Source organism: Mixophyes fleayi, chromosome 7 (assembly GCF_038048845.1).
Source record: "Mixophyes fleayi isolate aMixFle1 chromosome 7, aMixFle1.hap1, whole genome shotgun sequence".
NCBI lineage: Eukaryota > Metazoa > Chordata > Amphibia > Anura > Limnodynastidae > Mixophyes > Mixophyes fleayi.
Genome location: NC_134408.1, coordinates 144,143,085 through 144,170,643, shown reverse-complemented (window position 1 = coordinate 144,170,643; position 27,559 = coordinate 144,143,085). Strand labels below are relative to the sequence as shown.

Here is a 27,559-nt window from a genome sequence, read left to right as displayed (position 1 = left end):
CTGTAAATAGTAGTTTTAGGGTTTCTGTGGACCAAACTCCAGTAATGTTTTATATAGGCCTTACCCTCCACAAGTAACCGGGCTGAGGTCTGGCCATCAGACGTCTTCATGATATAGACGTCCTCGTCTTCGGGGGTCACATTATTGATGACAAGTGTACGAAACGCATCCTCGCTGGTTATCTGATATTTGTCAGATGGAAGAATAACTTGCGTTCCTCTCAGCCAGGTGACCCGAGCCCGGGCCGGGCTGACCTTACACTCCAGTATCACGCGGTGACCTTGCATAGCCGTCTTGTCTCTCAACGACTTCACAATCCGGACAGGGAGCTCTGCAGAGCCAGACAAGGTAAAAAATTGCCCACGTTTGTATATTGCGGAAGGCACTTTTTATTACAACTGTTTGTAAGTGGAAACGACATTGCTGCGGCAAGATTGATTTTCCTTGCAAATCGTTATTCTTCTGCTGAATCACTCTGTATGTCTCTACACTGGTTGCCTGTTTTCTACCGAATCCAATATAAAATACTTTTACTAACCTACAAGGCCATCAACAAAGCTGCACCAACATACATCTCCTCTCTTGTCTCAAAATATCTCCCAACTCGGCAACTCCGTTCTGCACAAGATCTGCGACTCTCATCCACCCTCATTACATCCTCCCATTCCCGGTTACAGGACTTTTTTCGGGCTGCACCCACTCTATGGAATTCTCTCCCTCGCACAATAAGACTCTCCTCTGGTCTACAAACTTTCAAGTGTTCTCTGAAAACCCACCTCTTCAGACAAGCTTATAATATTCCTCAACCACCCTCTTAACCTCACTACATTACCCTATTACCCTCCGTTACACAATTTCATACAAGACAACTACCCCTTGACCAACATTGTTGTGCGACAGGATCATTTAGCTTATGAGTCACTTTTACCTTTGCAGTCTGGCTGGGCCAAAATGTAGACTTAACCTCATGTGTCAAACTCCCATTGTCCCATAGATTGTAAGCTTGCGAGCAGGGCCTTCTCACCTCTTTGTCTGTTTTACCTAGTTTATTTATTAGTTTATTATGTTTGTCCCCAATTGTAAAGTGGTACGGAATATGTTGGCGCTATATAAATAAATGATGATGATGATGATTGGAATCAGTTGTTTTGTAGAACACGTCACCACTACGTGTTCATCTACATGTCACTATGTGGGTGATGGATCGATATTAGTTACTCCAAGATACTACATTATATTACGGCCCAGTGATATATTTGTTTTTTTCATGTGACCGTCTGCAGAGTGGTTTGGAGTGGTTTGGACAAAAGACAATTAAGTTTTTGACATATATTTGTGTGGAAAAATGTTTTATTGCCATTAGAACTATAAGCACTTCAGAACTTCCAAGGTGAGAAATTTCCACTATTACTTTTGATTGGTACAGTGCCAGGGTTTACTATTGTTGTATGATATTGTACTTGGGGGGGGGGGGGGGGGGAATAATCGTATATTAATTCAGGAAAAAATATTCTACTCTGAAAAAACTACTACATGACGTGTATTCTTTAAAAGCAACATTTTATTGGGGGGTTCACAAAGCCACACCCACTTTTTACTCATTTGCATAACAAGAAATGGAAGGACGGGCCTCTGTAATATAACGTTAGGGAATATGGGTACAAAAAGGGACGTTCCTTTTCCTCCACTCTTCCATATAGAGTTGACAACATCTATGACTTTCTTAATGCGAATCTTAATTCGCAGTTGAGCGTTAAACCTCTGCCAGTTGGTTTAAGTGAAGACGAACGTGTTTTCTAGATCTATGGCTGACCTGTGACTTGGAGCTTAGCTCTCGATTCGGCTCTTCTGGCCCGAAAGAGAATGTCTCCGGAGTCTTCACACTGCGCCCCACAGATCAGTAAGAAATGCCTCCTACCTGGAGAAACATAATGACGGAGCATTGGAACCCAATGAAGATATAAATCATAGTTTGACAATGGCAATAACCCTTCAAGGGAACCCTTCTGAGCCTGCCCATCGGCCATGTGGACATAATAGACACCATTTTGTTTGGGCCCATAGATGTTGATAATTAACAGTTTAACTTCACAGAAAAACTTCATAACCGGGCTTTTCAAGGTTGGCCCAGTAGAATTACCTTCCTGACGGATCTTTGTGGTAGATGTTACTTTAATTTTCTCTCCATTTTTAAACCATTCCCCCTTGGCCTGGGCGCAGGACACTTCACAGATGAACGCAGCGTTATCATTCTCCACGATCTGAACGTCCTGCAGGTCTTTCAGCATCTGCGGCTCTTGCTCTGCGGACAAAGAAGGCGAGGTGCTGCTAACTGTGCAGGACAAGTGGTGTTGCCCTAGCAACCAATGAGATTCTTGCTACCATTTTTCAAGTGCAGTTTAGAAAATTAAAGCAAACCTCTGATTGGTTGCTATGGGTTACAGTACATTTTCCTCACAGTCACCCATGGCAACATTTTCAGAATGTTTTTATCTAGGAGCTATGACAAAACAAAGGCCAGTGAGCCATGGTTTCAAATAATAGAGACTTATAATGTAAACACACAAAACAAAATGTCTTGGAATAGTCCAAGTCATTTGTGTATTCTGGGTTTGTTGTGAAGTGAACTATTATTGGGTTTTGGATACATGTGGATTAGAATTGTTATCACAGTATTCAGCCATCGCCTTCACACAGTGCGGGCGGACGTTTTGTGTACCGAACCAATATCCATGAAAATGCAGCCTCTCATTCATTAGGTTGTTAGTAAATTGAATGTCTGGCTAACATTGCTCCAGCTCACAAAATGGCTGACTCCGCTATGTCTAGGTCAAAAGTAATTTTAAATTAAATTTGCTACTTTTATTGGTAGTTTTTATTTTATCTGGCCTCTTCAATGACAGAAATGAACATCAAGACTCACCAAGGACACGCAACACGGCAGAGGCTGTGAGGTCACCAACGTGGCAAGTGTAAGTCCCAGCATCCTTTGGGTCGCAATGGTTAAGGTGAAGGATTCTCCGCCGACCTACAGAGAACATGCGGCACGTCGAGCTCAGGACCAGCTGCTCCCCGTCCTGTAAGAGGACACAGACATTAGTCTTTATTACATGTGTTACTTCTGGTTTTTGAAGAGCTTTCTTACCTGGGTACTTGTGGGCATATACATGCGCTTGCCCTCATCGCATGTGGCCACAACCAGGGAACACCCCAAAAATGTGACATAGAATTCCCCACCCACCCCCTTGAATTTCATTTTAATATCATGAGTAGTGTTTACACACAGCTTGAAGCCTTTAATGATCCTTGGTGGTTCCTTCTGCTTCCTTCTCTTCCCCTGTCCCTCTAACTAAATGTCTGATAAGAAAATAAAGTAAGGCTGGGGACACACTACAGGGTTCTCTGACGAATATTGGGCCAATCACACGATAAACGATCGTTCGGCCCGATATCACATTAGTGTGTACTCTCCAACGATGGACGATTATCGTTCCAAAGCTCAAAGTATCGTTTGATTTGATTTTATAGATGGACTAAAAATCTCGTTCAACGATGGAACAATGTTGCTCCAATCCTGCAGTGTGTAAGCACTCAGGACCGGCAGTGTCCATAGATCTCTATGGAGTGTGCAGTGTCACCATCTTGTGCACAGAGGGATCGGCTGCTGATCGGGACTTCTTTTTGTTTTGTTCAGTCAATGGTAAGATCTTTAAGGATATCGCATCAGGAAAGATTTTGTATAGTGTGTACCCAGCCTTACTCTACCCACATCAGGGAAAGCAAGTGGTGAAGATGGAGATGGGGAGAGTTTTAAACACACACAGAAGGATAAGTACTTATCGTAAAAGACATTAAGAACAACGGTAATGTCTATATGGAAAAGCTTCAAAAATGGCATTAGAGGAATTAAAATCTGGTCTTCAACTACCATTTCTGTGCACCCATTGTAAAAGAACAGATGCGATCTGAACTGCTTACGTTACCTTGCTCCAGGTCACAACGGCTTCTTGTTTGGAGACTTCACACTGGAATGTCGCGAGCCCGCCTTCATTGACGACAAAGTCCTGCGGCGGTTGGGTGATGGTGAGTGGGTGCTCGCTGACGGTGAGGTGCGCCGTGGTGCGCAGAGTGTCGGTGGTGAAAGCTATCACCGCGCTGTCAGGCAGTCTGAGGTCTGTAAAGCACAAGACATGTTGGCGCCCATTGGACTTGATCACACAACGGTCATCGGAGGTCAGCCGGACGCCTCCTTTCCACCATTCACCGACTAAACCTTCATGGGACAACTCCACTGAAAACTCTACATCGCTTCCTTCCTCGCAGCTCACATCTTTCAGCCCCTTCCTCACAGATATACTTTTTGCTGTGGGAAATAAAAAAAAGTTAAAAAAGTTTAAAAGTAATTCATTATTTATAACCAACATTTACTACTTGAAACCCGAATCGTTAAATTTAGACCATAATCCTGGCCACTAACTTTTGGAACATGGGTCTTGAGACTACGAAGCATTTAGTGTCATAATAGCGTGAACTATTTAGGTGACGATTTAGTGACCTGTTTAAATGACCAGTGTAAAAATTAGAGATGCTCACTGACCCCCGTGAACTGGTTTTAGTTTTGGATCTGGATTAGCTTCGTGTTTTGGTTTTGGCAAAACCGCCCTCGTGAGTTTTGGTTTTGCATTTTTTAGAAAAAATCCTAAAATATGCTAAAATCACATAGTTTTGCTCTTTTTTTGTTCCTACATTATTATTAACCTCAATAACACTAATTTCCAGTCATTTGCAGTCAATTTTGAACACCTCACAGGTCACAATATTATTTTTATACACTTTTGGACAAATACTGCAGCGACCTGGCTGGATGGTAAGCGACAGAGCAATGACACAAACACACGGCAGTTCCTAGCACATCTAGGACACATTGGCGCACAGCAGTGGCGGAAAAGTAAAATGGAATTGTCTTTGGGACCAAACCGTTATGTGGGACCCTAAAATAGAATCCAACACTCGCGAGATCCGAGGACGTAGCAATGACTTTTGCCTCGTTTTCAATCCGAGGGCTCGCGAAAGTCCCGAGCTGGCTCGGCTCGGTACTCGGATCTGCTAAGATCGGGTATGTTCGGTTCTCGGGGAACCAAGCCTGAGCATCTCTAGTAAAAATCCTCCCTCAAGCTGGTATCTCTCTGTAGATGTTATATTTTCACCTACGGAGTTATCATAAAACAAAAGAATATATATGTGAGGTACTTGGGTACATACGGAGTACATTGAGGCGACCGTCGGTTCGGTCGTGAAGGCTCTCACAGCTGTAACGGCCCCGGTCAGAAGACTGGACACCGTGGATGGTCAGCGTATGGGTCTGACCGCAGTCCTGAAGCGTGAACCTGCTGCTGGGCTGGATAACCATTCCTTGCTTCACCCAGTGAACCTCCGCTCTCTCCGTGGTCACCTGAACCTGGAAAGTCACATCCTCCTCCTCTTCCACCTCAACGTCCTCCAACCCCTGGGTAAACATCACGTGTGCCTCTGTAGGGAGAGCAAAGAGGTAAAATATAGTATCTTTGGAGTTTTCACGGAATGATGCCTACTTCCGAAAGGACTAAAAAACAGCTGTTAGTATGGGTCAAAGAGCTTAAATAGTAAAGGATAGCAGGCTTTCAGTGATATCACTGGCCATGGGTTTAAAATCTGTACAGAAAACATCCATAATCGATAAAACTCCATGCCAGTCACTCAGACATATAAAGTTTTAGACTACAGTGCACGGACCCACATTTCGCAGTTATAGGGCTTAGACTCTCCAATCCCCTATCAACACACAACATTAACACATCCGCTTTCGGCAAGAAGGATAACAGAGAAATAATTCTGTATGTATAACACTTAGTGGTAGATTTATTAACCCATCTCAAAAGGAGAAGTGGAGTTGTTACCCATAGCAACCAATCAGATTCTATCTATCATGTTCTAGAAGCGGTATTGAGGCTTGTGGAGTAAATGGTGTTGTCCTACCTTGCACTCTCAGCCTTGCCCGGGAGATGATGCCCTCAGCGTTTGCAGTGATGGTGCCAGAGTCAGACAGGCGACAGGCATGCAGGGTGAGAGAGTGGCACAGTCCGTTGCTCGCCATGCTGGCCCTCCGGTCTGAATTTACGGGTGACCCATTCAGTTCCCAGTTGAGAATCACGTCCTCGGGAGTCAGGACACATTTGAAGGTGGCGGTGTCCCCTTCTAGCACCGTGATGTTCTGCAGCTCCGTGATGAACTCTACCAGCCGGGGAGCTGGGAGGAAAATACTAAGATGTCACTGTATAACAGTAGTATGGTACAACATGTATAAGAAGTTGGAGGTATGATTTTTGTCTTGTACACCGATCTGTCTGAAGCCATAATCATCCTGCATTTGTTTGAAAGGAGCCTCATATTGCTACTCTGTTCTGCTGGGGGATCCTGCTCCTTCCACTATATAACTCTCAGTCTGTGGCTTCCTGCTGCCTCCACTCCCCTCCTCACATCATGTCCCTGCCCCTGTTACATGCAGCCCTGTCCTCACTAACACATCACTCATCTCCTGATATACTCTGTGCTGCTGGGGACCCTGCTCCTTCCACTATATAACTCTCAGTCTGTGGCTTCCTGCTGCCTCCATTCTCCTCCTCACATCACATCACTGCCCCTGTCCCATGCAGCCCTGTCCTTATTAATGACTGTTTTGCTATGTGAAAAAACACATGTAGGGAAACCCACCATAATTCTCAACCATGGGGCTCTAGTAGATATCACTACTCTTCAAAAACAGTCAGATGAGAAGTTAAACACCGATGACCTCACAGGACTCCTTCTTCTTACCTTCAACATGGACAGCCGTGTGTAACTGGTCTGTGCCGGCATCACAGGTGTACGTGCCGGAATCAGAAGGCCTGACGCTCTGTACGGTGAGCTGCCGGTGGGCTCCTCGCGCCGAGATTTTCACGCGTCCCCCCGACACCAGCTCCTCGCCATCTCTCAGCCAGCGTACCTTGAAGTTTGGCCGGGACAACTCACAGGCTAGGATCAGGTCATCACCGGTCATCAGAACATGATGTTCCGGAGTTCCTGAGTTGCCCACAATGGTGACCGGAGGAGCTGACGGAGGAGAGAAGACAAGGGGATAATAGAGGAACGGACAATAAGACAAATTCAAAGTCACCACAAAAAAAATGACCGCAAAGCAAGTAAAAGTGCAGCCCTTATCAGCCGAAACAGCAAACGTCACTACGGGCAATGTCATCTGAGAATAGGCACCGACAGGGAGGCAATGCAAGCACTCAGGAAGGGATTAGAGACTGGTGGAGGCATCACACAATACGATGGAGGCATAACAGGAGGAGGAAGGAGGCCGTGCAAGAACACACACAAGTGCATGGGCTGGGGTAACAAGGCTCATTGAAGGACAAACTGATAGAGATGTTAGCGTGACTACAAGCAGGCAACACAGGTTACGATATTACTGGAAACTGTGGAGGAAACGTGTTCCTCAGAAAAGAGCAACTTCCGCTTTAACAAGTTGGGTCACAGTTACTATAAGAGGGTTGCAGGGTTAGATTAAAAAAAGCAAAACGAGGGAAACTATCACCCAACAATTTCTTTGGAATAATAAACTTTAAAATGATCTGCACTTGGTCCAATCTACATTGCAGTTATATTTATTCAGATAATTATTAAAATAAGGAAATACAATGTTTCCATCACCGCAAAGATTAGCAAAGGTGTTTTAAATAAGATGTCCACTCATTGTGTTTTTAATTCCTATCCCCACTTGGTGAGATGATCTTTAACCATTGATAATCATCTTCTCTGCTGTCTTATGGCTGACAATGGTATTTAAACTTTTTTTCGCTTCTGTCCAGCACTATGGGGTCTATTCATGAAAGGGCAAAGGGCCCTATTGCCAGGGGTGTTTCGCCCGTATCTCATCGCCCTATATCATCAAACGGGTGATAACCCCTTTGCATGAGTTTATTTACCAACGTGTTCTGTTAATGACATTAGCATAGCATTATTCTTAGGATAAAGCTTTTCTTTTAATGCAATGCGGTTTAAAAAATAATTTAAATAAATCAAATAGTGTTCATTTATCATTTTTAAAAAAAAACATTGATTAATGAAAGTCTTATACCTCTATTGACTTCCTCAAAGATACGTCTATCTACCACTCATAGCGAAATGCTTTGGACAGTGCCAAGCAAATATACTTCCAATCTCTCATCTTTGCTCAGGCGTCTAATCCTCAACACCCATGTCATGTACTTACATCTCCTACAGCAGCTCCTCCTACCAGCAGAGCTGCCCAAGATCTATTCTTCCTACTTCAAGGATAGGGTTGAAAAAAACCTAATTAGAAATGTATTCCTCTTCCGGGAACAACAGCCCGCTGAATTCCTTCTCTACACCCTCTGGCATTTCCTGTTTTACAAAGCGCCACATTACAAATCGCCTTTCTGACTTCTAACATGGTAGGAATACAAAGCGTGAAATTTATCAAGTTGGTATATTATGTTTCGTCTGCTCCCCACTATGTACCCCTCCTCTCTCCCTTCCTTTTTCCTGCATCCTCTTCCCTTACCATTTAAATACCCCAATAAAAAAATAATTGAGCAAAGAAATTTATCCAGCTGCGGCTTGACAAACCGCAAAAAAGAAGAAGCTAATATTAGTTGTTGTTTGTTACTTTGTTGTAATAATGTTGCTGCACTATTCAAAAAACAACCAACCCTTTGCGCTACACAGAAACCGGTAAGATTAAATGTTGTTTTACAACCGTACGACAGTATAAAAATCAGTACCAATGTTTACAAATCATCTTTCTTTGAATTGAAAGGAAAATAAGTGGAAGTTTCCTTTACAGGTGATTACATCCATGTGAATTTGTTGGGTGGAGTTGACCTGTAACCTACCGGAGAGAGGTGCAATGTGGGGGGCTCACGGCATATGCTAGGGGTGGAGAGTTGCAGGGTTTGGGGTGTTAGGGGACAGGTTGCAGGGTGGTGTTGGTTGCAGTGCCTCGTCGTCTCTCCTGTTACCTCCCACAGTGACATAAAAGCTGAAGCTGTCGTTGCGGACATCACACAGATATTCCCCTGCGTCGTCACGCGCCGCTCCAAGGATGGTCAGCGAGCGGTCTGCTCCCCTCTCCTCCACTAGTATGTGCGGATTGTCTTTCAGCCGCTCGCCGTCCTTGTACCATCTCACTTCACCATCAGATCGGGACAGGGAAAGTGCCAACCTGAGGTCCTCAGACACAGTGCACACCCTCCGCGGCATGACCTGGTCACGCTCTAAGATCACCACTACCGCCTCTTCCAAGAACCAAACACCGAGAGGAGTTAGAGTCCCAGGTGGCAATGGAGAGGGGGACAGAATCTAACTGCAATTTGAATCCCCTTTTAATCAGGTTGCAAACACATTTTACTTTACAGTAAGATGAGAGAAAAGCAATTATCACACCCACATTCCAATGGCAGACATTACAATGGTTTGCATTTTCGCAGCATTAAAGGGACACATCATCAAAACTGAACACAATTTAATATTTTATTTAGACTTAGCATCAGGAGGGGATAGTTGGGGAGGGAACAGAGGTTGCTATTTTGCATGGATGACATTTTGCACAAGTTATTGTTTCATTGTAAGGATAATTCTGAACACAGGGTTTAGCTGCACTGTAACTTTTCAGTCTAATATGCTTAATCAGTCAGTACAGTGACCATTATTGGACTTCTCTTATGATCCCTTTAACCAGAGCGCTACTGCCAATCTTATTCACAGTTGATAATCCTCTCACAATGAAATAATTCGGGGCTTGGCCTAGTGGCAAATTATATGTGTGAAGTCGTTGAGGGCAGGATGTGGCATTACTGGGGGGCAGCCATGTTTAGGAGGGACTGAAAATGTGATAGGAAGCAGGTACAGAAGGAGAACATTAAACTATGATTAACATAGTTTGCACAATTAAGCAAAGGACAATTTTGATGTTACTGTCCCTTTAAGGCTGTGTTTAAAGATTAGACAATTATCCTAGAGTTTGCAGTTTCCCGTCTAGGTGAATGTATAAACACTGGCAGTTTAGCTATGACTTATGAACAGAAAAAGCCAAATATTCTCCCCCCCCCGTAATATTTAATAATCTGTGAAATGGTGCACTGACAGCCCTGGTACATTGTGTAGAGGCTCACTGCATATATCACTTATATCAGCATATAGCCGGGTAATTAATAATCCCAAACATAATAAAGACACATTCGTAGAACTTTGTGATTTGTTTGCAAAGCATCTGACGTTATTATTCCATATATGTGCAATATCCTGTGTTGTTAGAGTAAATCCCAGTGGGCAATACATTGATGGTGGGAATGTGTATGACTGGGTGTTTTGCATGCATCACAAAGCACTTTGGATTTTTGGATGCAGGAAGAGAAAGACAGGGGTTAGGAAAGTACTTATAGTAGTTGATGCAAAGGAATGATAATAGTCTTTAGCAGACATTGATTGGGTGAAAGATCAAAGTTAGCGCAACAGATGTCTTACATAATAACGGTCTTCAAAATAAGTAATCTATCTCTGAGAATTTTGCTGCCCTGTGATTCATCTGCTCTGAGTGTAATTGCATTTAATTCGGTAAGGAAAGACCTATCCTATAGACCGGGTCATTCAGGAACTGGAAAGAACAATGTAACTGCGTGGCACATATTTTGTGCTATCACAAAAGACGAAGGAACGGAATTCATGTGGCTGCTATTTCCTGGTTCGTAATGACTCACAGTACAGATAAAATGTTACTTAGATTGACAAGCGGCTAAATGGCTTGTGCTAATGTATTCTCACTTACACGGGTAAAGCTAGAATGATAATCCTGACATTAAGAAAGCTGTGAACGACTCTATGAACATTCGTCCATATTCTGTCCTGAAAATGTATTATATGATACTGTATATGTTGAGCTGAGCAGCTGATAATAAAGGGTTAACAACCATTCTCAGACCCAAACCACTAATAGTGTGGCCCATGTTTTGAATAATTTAGCAGTGTCAGTATGATATCATACGGGCAGCCTGATATCCCGACACCTGACTGGTGTCAGTCTGATATTACACGGGCAGCACGGTGGCTCAGTGGTTAGCACTTCTGCCTCACAGCACTGGGGTCATGAGTTTGATTCCCAACCATGGCCTTATCTGTGTGGAGTTTGTATGTTCTCCCCGTGTTTGCGTGGGTTTCCTCCGGGTGCTCCGGTTTCCTCCCACACTCCAAAAACATACTGGTAGGTTAATTGGCTGCTATCAAATTGTCCTTAGTCTCTCTCGGTCTGTGTCTGTGTCTGTGTGTGTGTGTTAGGTAATTTAGACTGTAAGCTCCAATGGGGCAGGGACTGATGTGAGTGAGTTCTCTGTACAGCGCTGTGGAATTAGTGGCGCTATATAAATAAATAGATGATGATGATGATGATGATACTTTTTCTTTTCCTATTATTTTTTTGATTAATATTTTTAACTTTCGTCTCCCACGTCATAATGCCGGGTCCTGCTGGTCTCCATTTAATAGATATATGGAAGCTCGAATCATTACAGTCTAAACACATTTTTGGGCATTTTTAAGCCAGTCTTTCTTCTGTCTAGAGATGAATAATGGAAGTTTTATGGAGTTTGAATGCCCGGCCACACATTTACCAGTATGAGGCTGGGAGATTAGTTCATAAATTAAACTGGAAATAAAAGGCAGTAGATGTGGATTCGGAAGCAGCCTTGCCAATAACTATAATTCTCCCCCGAGGGGTTGGGGCAGTATATCTTTCTCCTCCAGACTTTTACAGAACTAAGGGACGTGCCGTAGCGTTTGATGTGTGAGTGTGGGGATATCGCTTCGGGAATACAGTGCACATCTCATTAAAGGGCTTTAATTGTTGTTACTCACCATCCACATGAACTTGGAAGGTCCGGGAGTCTGTGCCGACATCACACTTGTATTCTCCGGCGTTCTCTGGCTGTGCGCAGAGCAAGCTCAGGGTGCACTTGTCCCCCTCATTGTCCATTGTCAGATTTCCATCGGGTGTCACTTTCTCTCCATCCTTCAACCAGCGAATAACATCTGGCTCACGAGACAGATCACATTCTATAGACAAGGGGTCTCCCTCCGTCACGTGTAGCACAGAAGGGGAGCAGTTGATGATTTTAGCAGGAGGTTCTGCATAGGGTACATGAGCAAAAGGAAATATGACCAACTACATTTTAATGCAATGTCTACTATATGCAGATTAAATAAACTTTAAGTGCTCTTCGCAAAAATATGTTACTGTATTTCCCAGCAAGTCTGTTGAGCATGTCCTTCATTATTGACGGAATTCCCACCTTTGCCCTCACTAATGTCCTTCTGCAGGGCAGTTTGGGTTCCCTGGGAACCCTACTATTACTTTAGATGAGAGCGTTGTATAACTCAAATAAGTGTTTGTGAGATTGGACATAGGAATTCTCAAAGTATGTAGGTGATCCTGGAGAACACAGAAGCAATCTCCCAATGATGGTTTTGGCTGTACAACGATGTCTATGGCTGTACGACAATGTACTTGGCTGTACGACGATGTCTATGGCTGTACGACAATGTACTTGGCTGTACGACAATGTACTTGGCTGTACGACGATGTCTATGGCTGTACGACAATGTACTTGGCTGTACGACAATGTACTTGGCTGTACAACGATGTCTATGGCTGTACGACAATGTACTTGGCTGTACGACAATGTATTTGGCTGTACGACAATGTACTTGGCTGTACGACGATGTCTATGGCTGTACGACGATGTCTATGGCTGTACGACAATGTACTTGGCTGTACGACAATGTACTTGGCTGTACGACAATGTACTTGGCTGTACGACAATGTACTTGGCTGTACGACGATGTCTATGGCTGTACGACAATGTACTTGGCTGTACGACAATGTATTTGGCTGTACGACAATGTACTTGGCTGTACGACGATGTCTATGGCTGTACGACAATGTACTTGGCTGTACGACAATGTACTTGGCTGTATGACGATGTCTATGGCTGTACGACAATGTATTTGGCTGTACGACAATGTATTTGGCTGTACGACAATGTACTTGGCTGTACGACAATGTCTATGGCTGTACGACAATGTACTTGGCTGTACGACAATGTATTTGGCTGTACGACAATGTATTTGGCCGTACGACAATGTACTTGCCTATATGACAATGTCTATGGCTGTACGACAATGTCTATGGCTGTACGACAATGTACTTGGCTGTACGACAATGTACTTGGCTGTACGACAATGTCTATGGCTGTACGATAATGTCTATGGCTGTACGACGATGTCTATGGCTGTATGACGATGTCTATGGCTGTACGACAATGTGTATGGATGTACGACAATGTATTTGGCTGTACGACAATGTCTATGGCTGTACGACGATGTATTTGACTGGACGACAATGTATTTGGCTGTACGACAATGTATTTGGCTGTACGACGATGTACTTGGCTGTACGACGATGTATTTGACTGGACGACAATGTACTTGGCTGTACGACAATGTACTTGGCTGTACGACAATGTACTTGGCTGTACGACAATGTACTTGGCTGTACGACAATGTATTTGGCTGTACGACAATGTCTATGGCTGTACGACAATGTCTATGGCTGTACGACAATGTCTATGGCTGTACGACGATGTCTATGGCTGTATGACAATGTGTATGGATGTACGACAATGTGTATGGATGTACGACGATGTGTATGGATGTACGACGATGTATTTGACTGGACGACAATGTATTTGGCTGTACGACAATGTCGTACACCTGTCTGCGTTCCCATCATATGTGTCGCCTACTGAGTTGAAAAAGTCCTCCAGACAAATGGCACAAATGCTTGTTTTTGGGGGGATCCAACATGTTCTCATTTAAGGCAATAGTTGGGATCCCAGTGGATGTGGGGCACTAATTAGGTTGAGGGGTTTTCCAAATGTGGTCAACCGACTGATTGCACCTTTTTTTGCTAACTAACTAGAACATGGGTGTGTGCTACCCCTCAAAACATCAGCCAGCCCCAGTGCTAAGCAACCTGGCTACCCCCTACCAGAGGCCGCCAGCCCATCTCTAAAACTTAGGCTATTCCCAACCCCCAGTTGTGTACCACACAACTCTGCAGCACTGGACAGAGGGTAGAACATATCATACATAAATCACACATAAGACCTCTGTGCATTATGACAAAACAGAAAGAATAATACACACATTTTCAAATAAAAGTATAACTGAATAAAATACACCCCCAAAACCCTCCTTCACCCCTTTATTGAATAAAAAAAAACATCTGGTTTCCAGGTGTAGTGCTGGGTCTGGTTAAGGATCGGGGGAGGGGACATACCAATCTTTCTTTTTTCCCTTGTTATTTAAGTAGTGCCCTGTATATGGGGACTGTTTTGTTACAGGTGGTAAATGGGTCCTAAATCCTAAACCGTAGCTGGAGAAACGTTATTCTATGCTCACTCCGAATAATGGCATAAAAAGCTTCATACACACACATATCGGGCTCCTGTAATAAAGACAGGGATTACTGTACATATGGAACACACAATCTCTGTTTAGACACAGGGACAGGCATGTGATTATCATTGCTTACAGTGAATTATTACATCATAGAATCTTGTTCATCATCTGCTGCTGGTATCACGGTCATTGTTACATTTAATTTAAGTCATAAACTTGGTCAGAGGAGACGTTCAATCGAGGTCCAGGAGAAAAGTGCTTGAAAAAAAAAATAATCTGGACCGGAGCCTTAATTCATTAACATGAAGGGCGAATGTTGCAACATCTACTTGCGGCAAGATTAAGAGGCCTTATTCACTCATAGAAATATCATTACAGCTCCTTGTGGTACCTACGTAGATGTCGTCTTTAGAGCCAAAAAAAGACAAACATACGGATCATTTGTCACTGAAACTCCTACCGGAAATTGGAATCGGAGACAATGTGGAAACAGTCCTTGTACTAGGGGGGCAGAAGTCGGATCTCACATGCAGCAAGGCTGTATATGCCTATATCTTCAAAGAGAAACGCTGGGCACAACTGGCAAATATGCCGTACAAAGCGGCAGGATTACGTGCCACCACCTGTGGGGACTTTGTGTACATCTGCGGAGCGGCCAACGACAAAGGTCTGGCACTGAAATCGGCATTCAAGTTCAACACTGAGGACAACACGTGGACCAAAGTGCCGGACTTGCCAGTAGGTTTGGCTTTCCACGGTATGATAGCCTGTAATGGTTTCATCTACTCGATCGGGGGAAGTTGTGCTCCTAAAAATTACACCTCTAAGATCTACCGGTTTGAACAAGGCAAAGAGAAGTGGGATTTTGTTGGCAAGATGTCTATAGGTATGGATGACCCAGAAGTGCTCACTATAGACCAGAAGTTGCTGTATGTTGTCAGTGGCAGGTGTACAGTGGGCGGCATTGTCTCTCGTATAGGATTGATTGACTCTTTTAACTTGGAAAGCGGGAAACTGAAGGATTCCATCGTTTTCCCCATTAAATTTCCTCACAGACCCCTTGTTTGGGCTCCCAATGCCAATGTCTTGAACGTTGAGAGTCACAAAGAATGCTTAGAGGTAAATCTAAAGACAAGGAAGGTGACTAGATCTAGTAGAACCATACCCCTCATGCCCGAAAACTACAAACTGAACGGGTGCCAAGCGGTCTGCAAAATCGGCAACAACAAAGTGTTTGTGTGCGGAGGCGCCATATTGCTGGGGAATGACCGCAAGACTCCTCTCCTTATTAACAGGAATGCCTACGTATATGACCTGGGATCAGGAGTATGGGAGATTCTCACTCCACCCCCCTTGGCGCTGGATTGTGCAGCCTGCTGCAAAGTGAACGTAGCCCTTAAATTCTTATAGCGCCAACAATATGTGTGACCAGAGGCATTCTATTCCAAGGGTCCATTGTTCTTTGTAATACCTGAACACGAGTTTTATGTCATAAATTTAAAACATTTTTACAATTCTAATTATGGTTGTGTTACATATTTTGGTATGCTGAGAGTTATATAGTGAAAGGAGCAGGGTCCCCCAGCAGCACAGAGTATATCAGGAGATGAGTGATGTGTTAGTGAGGACAGGGCTGCATGTGATAGGGGCAGTGACATGATGTGAGGAGGGGAATGGAGGCAGCAGGAAGCCACAGACTGAGAGTTATATAGTGGAAGGAGCAGGGTCCCCAGCAGCACAGAGTATATCAGGAGATGAGTGATGTGTTAGTGAGGACAGGGCTGCATGTGACAGGGGCACTGACATGATGTGAGGAGGGGAATGGAGGTAGCAGGAAGCCACAGACTGAGAGTTATATAGTGGAAGGAGCAGGGACCGCAGCAGCACAGAGTATATCAGGAGATGAGTGATGTGTTAGTGATGACAGGGCTGCATATGACATTGGCAGTGACATGATGTGAAGAGAGGAATGAGGCAGCAGGAAGTCACAGACTGAGAGTTATATAGTGGAAGGAGCAGGGTCCCCAGCAGCACAGAGTATATCAGGAGCTAAGTGATGTGTTAGTGAGGACTGGGCTGCATATGACAGGGGCAGTGACATGATGTGAAGAGAGGAATGGAGGCAGCAGGAAGTCACAGACTGAGAGTTATATAGTGGAAGGAACAGGGCCCCCAGCAGCACAGAATATATCAGGAGCTAAGTGATGTGTTAGTGATGACAGGGCTGCATATGACAGGGGCAGTGACATGATGTGAAGAGAGGAATGGAGGCAGCAGGAAGCCACAGACTGAGAGTTATATAGTGGAAGGAGCAGGGTCCCCAGCAGCACAGAATATATCAAGAGATGAGTGATGTGTTAGTGAGGACTGGGCTGCATGTGACAGGGGCAGTGACATGGTGTGCCAATTGCGCAATAGTTGTAGGAGGATAGGGCTACCACCACCCTTCACCCACTTACTTCTGGGTAGCTGGTATAGCTGCTGCAGCGCCTCTTTGCTGTGGGCTGGCTGATACCTTCTGACTGCTTACTCTGGATCAGGACTGATGGGTAGCGTGCAGAGCATTGACACAGAGATGCTGGGTTCAACGCAGGACAGCCGGGGAACGGATTAGAGTGTAAGCTCTTACCCGTTGGTCACAGTATACAGCAGGCAACAGGCAGGATCTTGATGCAGTGATGGTTTACTGCTCAAGGTTCCTTAGAAGAACCGCTACACATTAGTTAGAGGTACTAGTGATCATCAAGTACAGATGGTATGATTATATTATAAACAGGACTACTGTACACATTGGGGCATGCCAGGAGCACTGCAGCATGAAAGAGCAAACATCACTTTTCATGTAACTACCCATAGTCACGGTCGCTCTTACATGAGGCTAATACACATGAGAAAAAAATACATATTTATGGACCTAGCCCTACTGAGAAATCAGATCAGATCACACGTTATTGTGTGTACAGTCGCCCATCCTCCAACGGGATCAATGATCCCTGTTTTTAGGCGCTAGTAATATGCACTCACCATGTTTGGTGAGACTTTGATTTAAAGGTAAAACACAAAGACGCTATTTATTTATTTATTTATTTATTTTAAACACAAGTCCGACTTTTCCTTACCGGATATCTTGACATCAAATGTGACCGAGTCGATGTCTGTGTCACAAATATATTCCCCAGAATCTTCCACAGTGGCCCTTGGCAAGATCAAGCAACGGCGGGGCCCTTCCGAGATCAGCTGCAGATTCTCATCTTCATCCACTTCCAAACCATCTTTAAACCAGCGGACGGCGCCACTGCTATTCGACACCTCGACCACCAGCTCCACCCTCTCTTCTGTGATGTACGCCAGGTCCTGTGAGCGAGCCTCCGGGAACACAATCCTTGTAGGGGGCTCTGGGGAAAAAAAACAACATAATAAAAAAAAAAAATTCAATAATCGTTATTCATTACAGAGGAAATAAAACTCAAATATATAAAACGTTATTTCAAACCTTTTGATTTCAATGTTTTTCCATTGCCAACAATCCCTTATGTCAATCCCTCATTTTTTTGTTTTGTTCATAGCACAGAAATACCTTCTATAGTAAGGGGCAGATTTATCAAACCTTCTACATAGGAAGGTGGTGTTGCCCATAGCAACCAATCAAATTCTAGCTATCATTTATTCTGCACATTCTAGAAAATGATAGCTAAAATCTCATTGGTTGCTTTGGGCCTGTTCATTATAGGGATCAGTGATCCCTGGTGTTAGGTGCATACAGCAGGGAAGGTGGGACCGGGGAAAGGGACCACCTTCATTCAGGTAAGGAGGAGCAAGGAGGGTGGGTAGCTTTTCAAAATTTGTACTATGAAGGTGGAATTAGCCTTTACATATCATCTAAAAATAGTGTCACAATAACAAACATGTAAACTACACATGCTGCATGGCTTCGTTGCGATTAGTTCACACGCATGTTTTTATTTTTTCTATGCACCATGTATCCTGATGAATTGCTGAGGGAGACTCAGGTTTAGATGGATCAAACCTTCTCAATGGGGATCATTGATCCCTATAATGAAGAGGACTACAATACACATAAGCTTTGATGAGCATTAGCATCATTTGAGCATGAAAGAGCAATGTTTCTCTTGGGTCCTCCATAATGGAGGGGCCCAATGGGCAAACATGGAGCAAGCTGAACCCCAAATCAGCTCCGCACCCTAATTTGCTCACTGACACTGGGACCTTTCCTAGCTGCACTACAATCTCTATGTTGACATGTTTATTGAAGTTACTTATAATTTGTTGCCTATCATTTAATTTTCATTTTAAACTATACACAGATTATTATTATTAAGGCATAAAGCTCTGGGTATAAAAATATATAGTGAGAGATGCATGGGCAGCACGCTGGCTCAGTGGTTAGCACTTCTGTCTCAGAGCATTGGGGTCATGAGTTCGATTCCCGACCATGGCCTTATCTGTGTGGAGTTTGTATGTTCTTCCTGTGTTTGCGTGGGTTTCCTCCGGGTGCTCTGGTTTCTTCCCACACTCCAAAAACATACTAGTAGGTTAATTGGCAACTATTAAATTGAGCTTAGTCTCTCTTAGTCTGTGTGTGTGTGTATGTTAGAGGATTTAGATTGTAAGCTCCAATGGGGCAGGGACTGATGTAAGCGAGTTCTCTGTACAGCGCTGCGGAATTAGTGGCGCTATATAAATAGCCGATGATGATGATGATAATGATGTCTCTAATAAGAGGAAATGTATTTGCAGTTGAACAGTTCTAAAAAAAAAAAGGGACATTTGCAGACAATGTGGAATTTGGCATTTATGTGTAAGTGACGGGCTGGGACCCATGAATATTGGTTCAACCTACATAATTGGCTGTCTGCAGTGTATGTGTACTTTAACAACCTGTCCTTTTAAATGCCCGCTGGCCTTCCGTCAGAGCGCCAGTCACTTATCAGCTGTAAAAGATTCATATCAGTGCAAGCTGTAGAGAGGAAATTTAAATCCTGGAAATAAAATGATTCTTTAGATTAATATGCAGTTCCATTCATAAAGGCTGAATAAGATCATCTCTCAGGGCCATCTTTTCCATTGGGCACGATGGGCAGCTGCCTGGGGCCCCACGGGCAAGGGGGCCCCATAGGCACAGCTCTTAATGAGAATAATCCTGCAAAAGAAAAAAACCTGCAAAAAAAACCTACAAGGGTCACTGAGCAAGTACATCTATATATCTCTATCTCTATATATCTATATCTGTATCTGTATACATCTATATATCTATATATATATCTATTTCTAGGGGCCCCGGTGCACTGCTTTGCCCAGGGGCCCATAATGTTGTTAAGATGGCCCTGTCATCTCTATATGATTCAGTAAGAGCTTTGTAACAGAGTAGAAACAGGAGCTAGCGTTTACAGTCCATGAAATCATTAATGAGATATACGGTCTCTTTCCAATATCACTAAGAGAATAAAGAGGGAGATGGGACCTGCTCAGAGCAGACTCCAAATACAACAAAATAGTAGAATATAAAGATTATCAATGTTATGTACATCATAAGGCAGATATATGGAGGTATATGAGAGGAAGCGTTAAACTCTGGATTAGTGCGAAATATAAACAGTGTTTTTTGTATAGCATTTCCGCATAACTGCATAACTGCAATCCTAAACTGCATTGTCAGAATGTATTATTCAGTAATGAATATTACATACTACATTTATTTTTAGAGATGCTCAGGCTCGATTCCTCGAGAACCAAACACACCTGAACTTAGGGGATCCGAGTACTTTCGCGCGCCCTCAGAAATTAATCAAAACGTCGTTACGTCATCGGATCTCGGATCTCGCAAGTTTTGAATTCCTTTTTAAGATCCCAAGATAACGGTGGGTGGGGGGGAGGTTGGTCCCAAGGACAATTCATATTGCACCATTTTTCTTTTCTGCCACTGCTGTGTGCCAATGTGTCCTAGATGTGCTAGGAACTGCCGTGTGTTTGTGTCATTGCTCTGTCGCTTACCATCCAGCCAGGTGACTGCAGTATTTGTCCGAAAGTGTATGAAAATAATATTGTGATCTGTGAGGTGGTCAAAATTGACTGCAAATGACTTGAAATTAGTGTTATTGAGTTTAACAATAATGTTGGAACAAAAAAAAAGAGCAAAACTATGTGATTTAGCATATTTTCGGATTTTTTCTAAATATCCAAAACCAAAACCAAAACACACGAGGGCGGTTTTGCCAAAACCAAAACACAAAGCTTATCAAGATCCAAAACCAGTTTGCGGGGGTCAGTGAGCATCTCTACTTATTTTATGCTGCCTGTATTTCAGAACAAAGACAAACAGCTACATTTGCTATCAAATACTCTTTACTATTACATCCAGAGGAGTCATTATAACAAGAATGAACAAACACTGTCAGCCAGAAAATGCACTTAAAGAATGACTGTTGGTGTCTAACATATGCGAGACATTTCTATTAATATGAGAAGATGCACATCTCTCCTGGCTCCTTAAACTGAGCGGCTGTCATATTACGGATGACCGATCATAAAGAAAACACACAGACACTTTTTAGAACACTAAATACATGCTGCGTTCCTGACCCAACAAACATGGGGAAAATTGTCAATATATATACATAATAATTAATAAAAGTTAGTAATCCCTTATTGAACATCTGTTGAAGGCCAGGTGTTTACAGTTCAGGCAAAGAGTTCTGCAAGCTCATAGCCAGAGTAACGGCCATATTTACATAACCTCACTAATTTCTATATTGTTGCTAGATTTAATAGCGGCTAAAGTAACTTTCTTTTATAGCAAACAGAGTCGCCGATCTAATACAAATGTTTATATTCAATTAAGGGCTCATTCAGACTACGTGAGAAAATGGGCAGGAATACAAGGCAGGATATTATTATGTACTATTGTCGTTGATTTGTAAGGTGCCACAGTGCTCCGCAAGACCCAGACAGTGGGGAAAACAGGGACCTACATAAAACAGGGACTCACAAGGTACACAAAATAAATGCAAGCGTAAAAACAAAAGGAGGAGGACCCTGCTCATGAGAGAGATTACAATCGAAGTGGAAGAGGACACAGCTGAAACAAGAGACGTGAGTGTGGCTCAGAGTGGAGATTGGGAGAGTAGTGTGAGTGTACAAGTGTGTGTAGTATAGCTGGGAGTAGGGTAGGCTATAATGAAGAGGTGGGTTTATCACGTGGGGAAAGTCTGATTGAGCGTGGTAGGGCACTCCTTAAGTGGGGAGCAGCACAGGAGAAGTCTTGTAGGAGGGACTGAGAGGCACGAGGATGAGGTGCAGGGCAGAGGTGGATTTAAGAGGGCGGAAGGGAGAGTATTTTGATATGAGATTTGAGATGTATGAAAGGGTGGTGTTGTTGAGAGCTTTGTAAGTGGGTAATTTGAATTGGATTCCGGAGGACATGGGAGCCAGTGTAGGGATTTGCACACGTGGAGCGGTGAGAGAGAAAGATCAGTGTTGCCGCAGCATTTAGAATGGATTGAAGTGGGAATAGATAGGTGAAGGAATGCAGGATAGGAGGAGGTTGCATTGGGTGACGATGAGGGAGTGGGAGCTTACATGAAAACAATGACTTTCAGGTCACAATTTAGGAAACAATGAGTACATAGAGAGAGGAGTTTCATTAAATTGTTAAAGGGTTTTTAATGATCTCCTCAGCACCTTAATAGTTCCTGGAACAAGGTACATTCACTAGGGCGCATCTCACAGATGCCATATAATAGGTTACTATGACAACAGCAGAAAACTAACACTCATGTCTCCCACGCAGGTCAGACGGATCAGTCCATTAACGTGTGATTCCTGTTGTCCTATCACGGCTGTTACAAAGGAGAACATGTTTACAGTTTGATCGAATCAGGGGCAATTCGTAAGTCTTATTTTGACCTATAACAACAATAAAATTATTTCTACCAAGACCTCACTGTATTTTGCAGATATGTGCACTGTTGTAGACGAAGTCTCCACTCACAATAATACAGTTATAGGAGACATACATTCTGCATATGTTTTATTACTATATAAATGAGGTCACTCCCTTTTATCCAATACATGATCAGGTCATCTAATTAATCAGGGACACATAGAGGAGTGATGGGGACAATACAGGAGGAGAGTGTAGCGATGGTGACGACGCCGGAGAGTGGAGTGATGGTGATGACGCCGGAGAAGAGTGGGGCATGATGAGGGAGGGGAGCGTTGTGAAGACTACGAGGGAGGTGAGCGGAACAAAGACGACAAGGGAGGTGAGCGGAACGAAGAAGGAGAGCAGTACGAAGATGAAGTAGGGGGACAGTGAAGCGAAGATGAAGCGGGGGAGAGTGGAGCGAAGACGACGCGGGAGGTTAGTGGAGCGAAGATGACGCGGGAAGAGAGTGGAGTGATGACGACGACGCGTGAGGAAAGTGTAGCGATGGTGACAACGCAGGAGGAGAGTGGAGCGATGGCGACGCTGCCAGAGAAGACTGGAGCATGATGAGGGAGGAGAGAGGCGCAAAGATGACGAGGGAGGAGAGCGGAACGAAGACGAAGCGGGGGGGACAGTGAAGCGAAGAAGCGGGAAGAGAGTGGGGCGATGACAACAACTCGGGAAGTAAGTGGAGTGATGACAACGATGCAGGAGGAGAGTGGAGAGATGAGGGCGACGCAGGAGGAGAGTGGAGAGATGAGGACGACGCGGGAGTAGAGTGGAGAGATGAGGACGACGCGGGAGTAGAGTGGAGAGATGAGGACGACGCGGGAGTAGAGTGGAGAGATGAGGACGACGCGGGAGAAGAGTGGAGAGATGAGGACGACGTGGGAGGAGAGTGGAGAGATGAGGATGATGCGGGAGGAGAGTGGAGAGATGAGGACGACGCGGGAGGAGAGTGGAGAGATGAGGACGACGCGGGAGGAGAGTGGAGAGATGAGGATGATGCGGGAGGAGAGTGGAGAGATGAGGACGACGCGGGAGGAGAGTGGAGAGATGAGGATGATGCGGGAGGAGAGTGGAGAGATGAGGACGACGCGGGAGGAGAGGGGAGCGATGATAATGACGACGCGGGAAAAGAAGGGAGCAATGATGATGATGACGCGGGAGGAGAGTGGTGTCATACAGTACAGAGAGTATAGATATATGATAATGATCACAGTTGTGGAGAAGAGAAGATTTTGTATAGGAATGTTGTGTGCGGAAGATATATAATAATATTGGGAAATAATTAGAGCCTCCAGTCTGGCATACAGATCAGTGTAGTGTGATGGTGTCGTCAGGTTACTTGTGTGCACAAACAATACCACTAACCGGTCACTAGTACACTGTAGAACACAGCATCATCTCCGGCATCGCAGACAAACTCTCCCGAATCCTGCGGCTGTGCGGACTTTATAACCAGCCTGCGGTAATGTCCGTCTGACTCCAGACTGATGTTCTCGCTCTCCTCCACCTCCACCCCGTCCCGGTACCAGCGCACTCGGGCGTTGTCCCTGGAAATCTCACAGCTCAGCTCCACGGGCTCTCCGCTCACACCAGCCAGCTCCGTGTCTTCACTGGTGTTAACAAATTTAACTGGTGGCTCTAAAGAAAAAGTAGAGAACATTTGCATACATATATATATATACACAAGTTAACCCGTGCATGATACTCATGCATTCTAGTCAAATCAAGCTACTTAAGGTATTAAAAAGGTTCTTGTCATGCATTTGGGGCTAGGCCAGGCATCCTCAGGGGAAGAGCGTTACTTCTCGACGTAAGCGCCATTTTTTAACGTGGTTTTGTCCACATGTCACCACCTCATCATTCTTCTCCATCACCTCATCCTTCATCTTCATCGCCACATCCTTCATCTCCATCGTCTTACTGTTCTAAAACGTCTCGATACACAACGCTTCTGCTAAACACCTTATCGCTGTGCTCAATCAGTCTTCCTTGAAGGGCAGTATTCATAACCTGCACTTTCACATCACTGCTTCTCCGTACTCGTGAAAATGCGACATACAATTGTCCATGACCAAAGACAGGCTCTGGTAAATAAATACCCACACGGTCAAGAGTTTGAGCCCTTAACTGGTAAATTTAGCCTTTACTACCCCTCCCACGGGGGGAAGGGGGGATGATGGAAGTTAACTGACTTCACTATTATAATTTTTTTGTCAAATAATGTCAGTATACCAAATTTCAGGTCAATTGGATGAGCCCTTTCTGAGAAAATAGTTTTTTCCACACACACACTAACACACGCTGCTAGGCTTATATATATTAGATATCAGCAGTTATTGGTGTCAGTTATTATTTTAGAATGATAACTCAGATTTTGCACATTTATGTTTTTATTTTATTTATTAGTTATATGTATAACTATTTCATTTTAATATATTTGGATTTGACATATTGTATAACTTTGTCATATGATGACAAAGTTATACCCCGAGCCAAGAAAGCTTAAACTGAACCAAAGCAACCAATCCAACGCTTGCTTTCTTTGCTTAATTTGCACTAGATAGATACATAAAAGCTAATTGCTGATTGGTCGCTGTGGTTCAATTAAAATTTTGCACCTAAATGCAATGTTAGTGAACATGCCCCACAGAATGACCTATAAAACCTTATTTAGAATATTTCTGAATGTTTTAGAAAACTGATGTGGGACCCCTGAAAATCTGACCTGCTTTGCTAATTCAGCACTTTTACAGGTATTAGTAAAAGTCACTAAGATGGGATATCAATAAAATCATCTACAGCAGCTTGGACTACCTGCGGCTTTCCTGGTGTGGTGAAACTACAAGTCTCAGCAAAGCATGCTGGGGATTGTAGTTTCACATCACCTGGAGGGACACAGGTTGGACAGACCTGATCTGCAAGAGTCTAACACATAAGCTATAGGACAGACATGTTGTACAACAAGGATGGAATACTTCACAACATACCTGTAACTTTCACATAGTAGAAGACAGAATCGTCCCTGGCATCACAGACAAACTCTCCCGAGTCTTGAGTCTGCGCACAGAGAATGACCAGCCTGCGAAGCCTCCCATCCGATTCCAGCCTGATGTTCTCATCGTCCTCCACCTCAGCTCCATCCTTATACCAGCGCACAGGAGCGTTTTCCCTGGACACCTCGCAGCTGAGGTCCACGCGCTCCCCGCTCAGGTACGCCAGCTCTGTGTCATCGCTGGTGTTCACAATTTTCACCGGGGGTTCTAGAAAGTGATCATCATCATCATCATCAATATGTATTTATAGAGTGCCAGCAAATTCCGTAGCAATTTACAATTGAGACAACATTAAAGAACTTCAACCCTATTTTTCTTAAAATTTATTTTATCTGTACTTTGGCTTAATGTTAATATTAAAAGTGTAATTCCACACAAGCCTGAAAACTCTTAAATTAGACCAGATTCCAGACTACTTATCTAGGGTAACTTGATTTTCATTTTTGGGTGGAATAATTCTTTAAAGGATGACTGGATAAAATGTATTCTGGTTACCCAGTTCCAACGATGGTGCTAGTTAAATCTGAGTGCAAATCTCTCTATTTAGTACAGTTCCATTGTTTGCCATCCAGACAAGAAACATACTTCTCGAACAATGCCTCAAAGTTTGCTGGTACAGTGAGCTTAATAGCTAAATGCAGCATATTTATTAATTCCTTTCATATATGTAGTACCTGTTTGTGAATCCACCAGAGCATTTATGTTACCTAGGAGACTGCAAGGCTCCACTGAAACTAGATTTCTGCACTGACCCAGAGAATTGTAAGATAGAGGAACTCCACCCTCCCAGACAGAGAACACCTTCCTCTACAGATGTTTAAAGATAGCAGTTATGTCTATATGTCCCATAGCGGGTTTCATTTTCGCACACCGGGTCACTGACCTGTGACAACGACGTTATAGAAGACACAGTCGTCCCTGGCGTCACAGGTGAACTCGCCCGAATCCTGCACTTGTGCCCTTGGGATAATCAACCTGCGATGCTTCCCATCCGACTCCAAAATGACGCCCTCGCTCTCCTCCACCTCCATCCCGTCTTTGTACCAGCACACGTGGGCATTCTGCCTGGAGACCTGACAGCTCAGCACCACTCGTTCTCCGCTGAGACACTTGTGCGCTACATCATCACTGGTGTTTACTATTTTCACAGGAGGCTCTGGAATGAGAGAGATAAAAAGGGTCTTCGTTAAAACCCCCAAACTATGTCCTCTCTATTCTATGCTACATGAAGAAGTGAGAGGAAGCAACCCCTGAACTTGACAGCTCCAAACCACCGAACTGTGATGAGACATTGAGCTGGACCCTGGGCCATTATTCTGGGTCTACATTTAATTATGTTGATGGCAGCATAAGCTCCAATGGATGAAGAGCTGTGTTTAATAACCTAATAATCATGTTTTAAATGACTGCGCCTGTAATTAAGGTTTTACAAATGTGCGACACCTCAACCCAATTTTAATGACCCAATAAAAATAACAATGAGGTGCTTAATATTATTCTGACAATGCTCACACAATATTAACAGGGAGGACAAAGAAACTGCTCCTGTGGGCATCACCGAGTCCCTATATAGACATACTACCAAAACTAAAGAAAATAAGAAGCGCTACAATTGTATATGGATGTACAAGCTTCACGCTCCTTATTTTCTTATGCCAGTTTTAAATATAATGACCAGAAAACATTATTAGAGCTACTGGCCCATTTGCTGAATAATGTAAGGAAGTGTAACTTCAATGCAACACAGACTAGCTGGTGACACAATGTGATCTATTTAATGTATACCGACAGCTAGTGTGGACCTACATTTAATGTATGCACTAGCCGTCGCTGACTGGAAGTGCATGTAGGACCAGGTAGATTCAAAATAGTAAAAAAAACAAAAACCCACACACCTATTTTTTAAAAAAGCTTAATTGAACAAAACACTTTCATAAACCCTTTTTCACCAATATAAATTATTTCTTCATGTCATGATACTCTAATGGGATTTCCT

General features: G+C 43.7%; 1 protein-coding gene across 4 annotated transcripts in view; it reads right to left on the bottom strand.

Annotated features, from left to right (window-relative positions):
• OBSL1 (obscurin like cytoskeletal adaptor 1) overlaps nt 1-27,559 on the bottom strand; it is a 56,717-nt gene that overhangs the window by 4,409 nt on the left and 24,749 nt on the right. For 3 of the 4 annotated variants that reach the window (XM_075180974.1, XM_075180977.1, XM_075180975.1), the window contains 14 exons: nt 26,447-26,719; nt 25,498-25,770; nt 23,876-24,148; nt 17,676-17,951; nt 11,953-12,222; nt 9,066-9,341; nt 6,853-7,128; nt 6,016-6,285; nt 5,263-5,529; nt 3,984-4,363; nt 2,924-3,077; nt 2,141-2,302; nt 1,814-1,918; nt 65-331 (listed from right to left, as the gene is read on the bottom strand). In XM_075180974.1, the coding sequence (XP_075037075.1) occupies nt 65-331; nt 1,814-1,918; nt 2,141-2,302; nt 2,924-3,077; nt 3,984-4,363; nt 5,263-5,529; nt 6,016-6,285; nt 6,853-7,128; nt 9,066-9,341; nt 11,953-12,222; nt 17,676-17,951; nt 23,876-24,148; nt 25,498-25,770; nt 26,447-26,719 (3,522 nt within the window). The remainder of the gene's footprint in view (nt 1-64; nt 332-1,813; nt 1,919-2,140; nt 2,303-2,923; nt 3,078-3,983; nt 4,364-5,262; nt 5,530-6,015; nt 6,286-6,852; nt 7,129-9,065; nt 9,342-11,952; nt 12,223-17,675; nt 17,952-23,875; nt 24,149-25,497; nt 25,771-26,446; nt 26,720-27,559) is intronic. The other variant, XM_075180976.1, reaches the window with a different exon arrangement.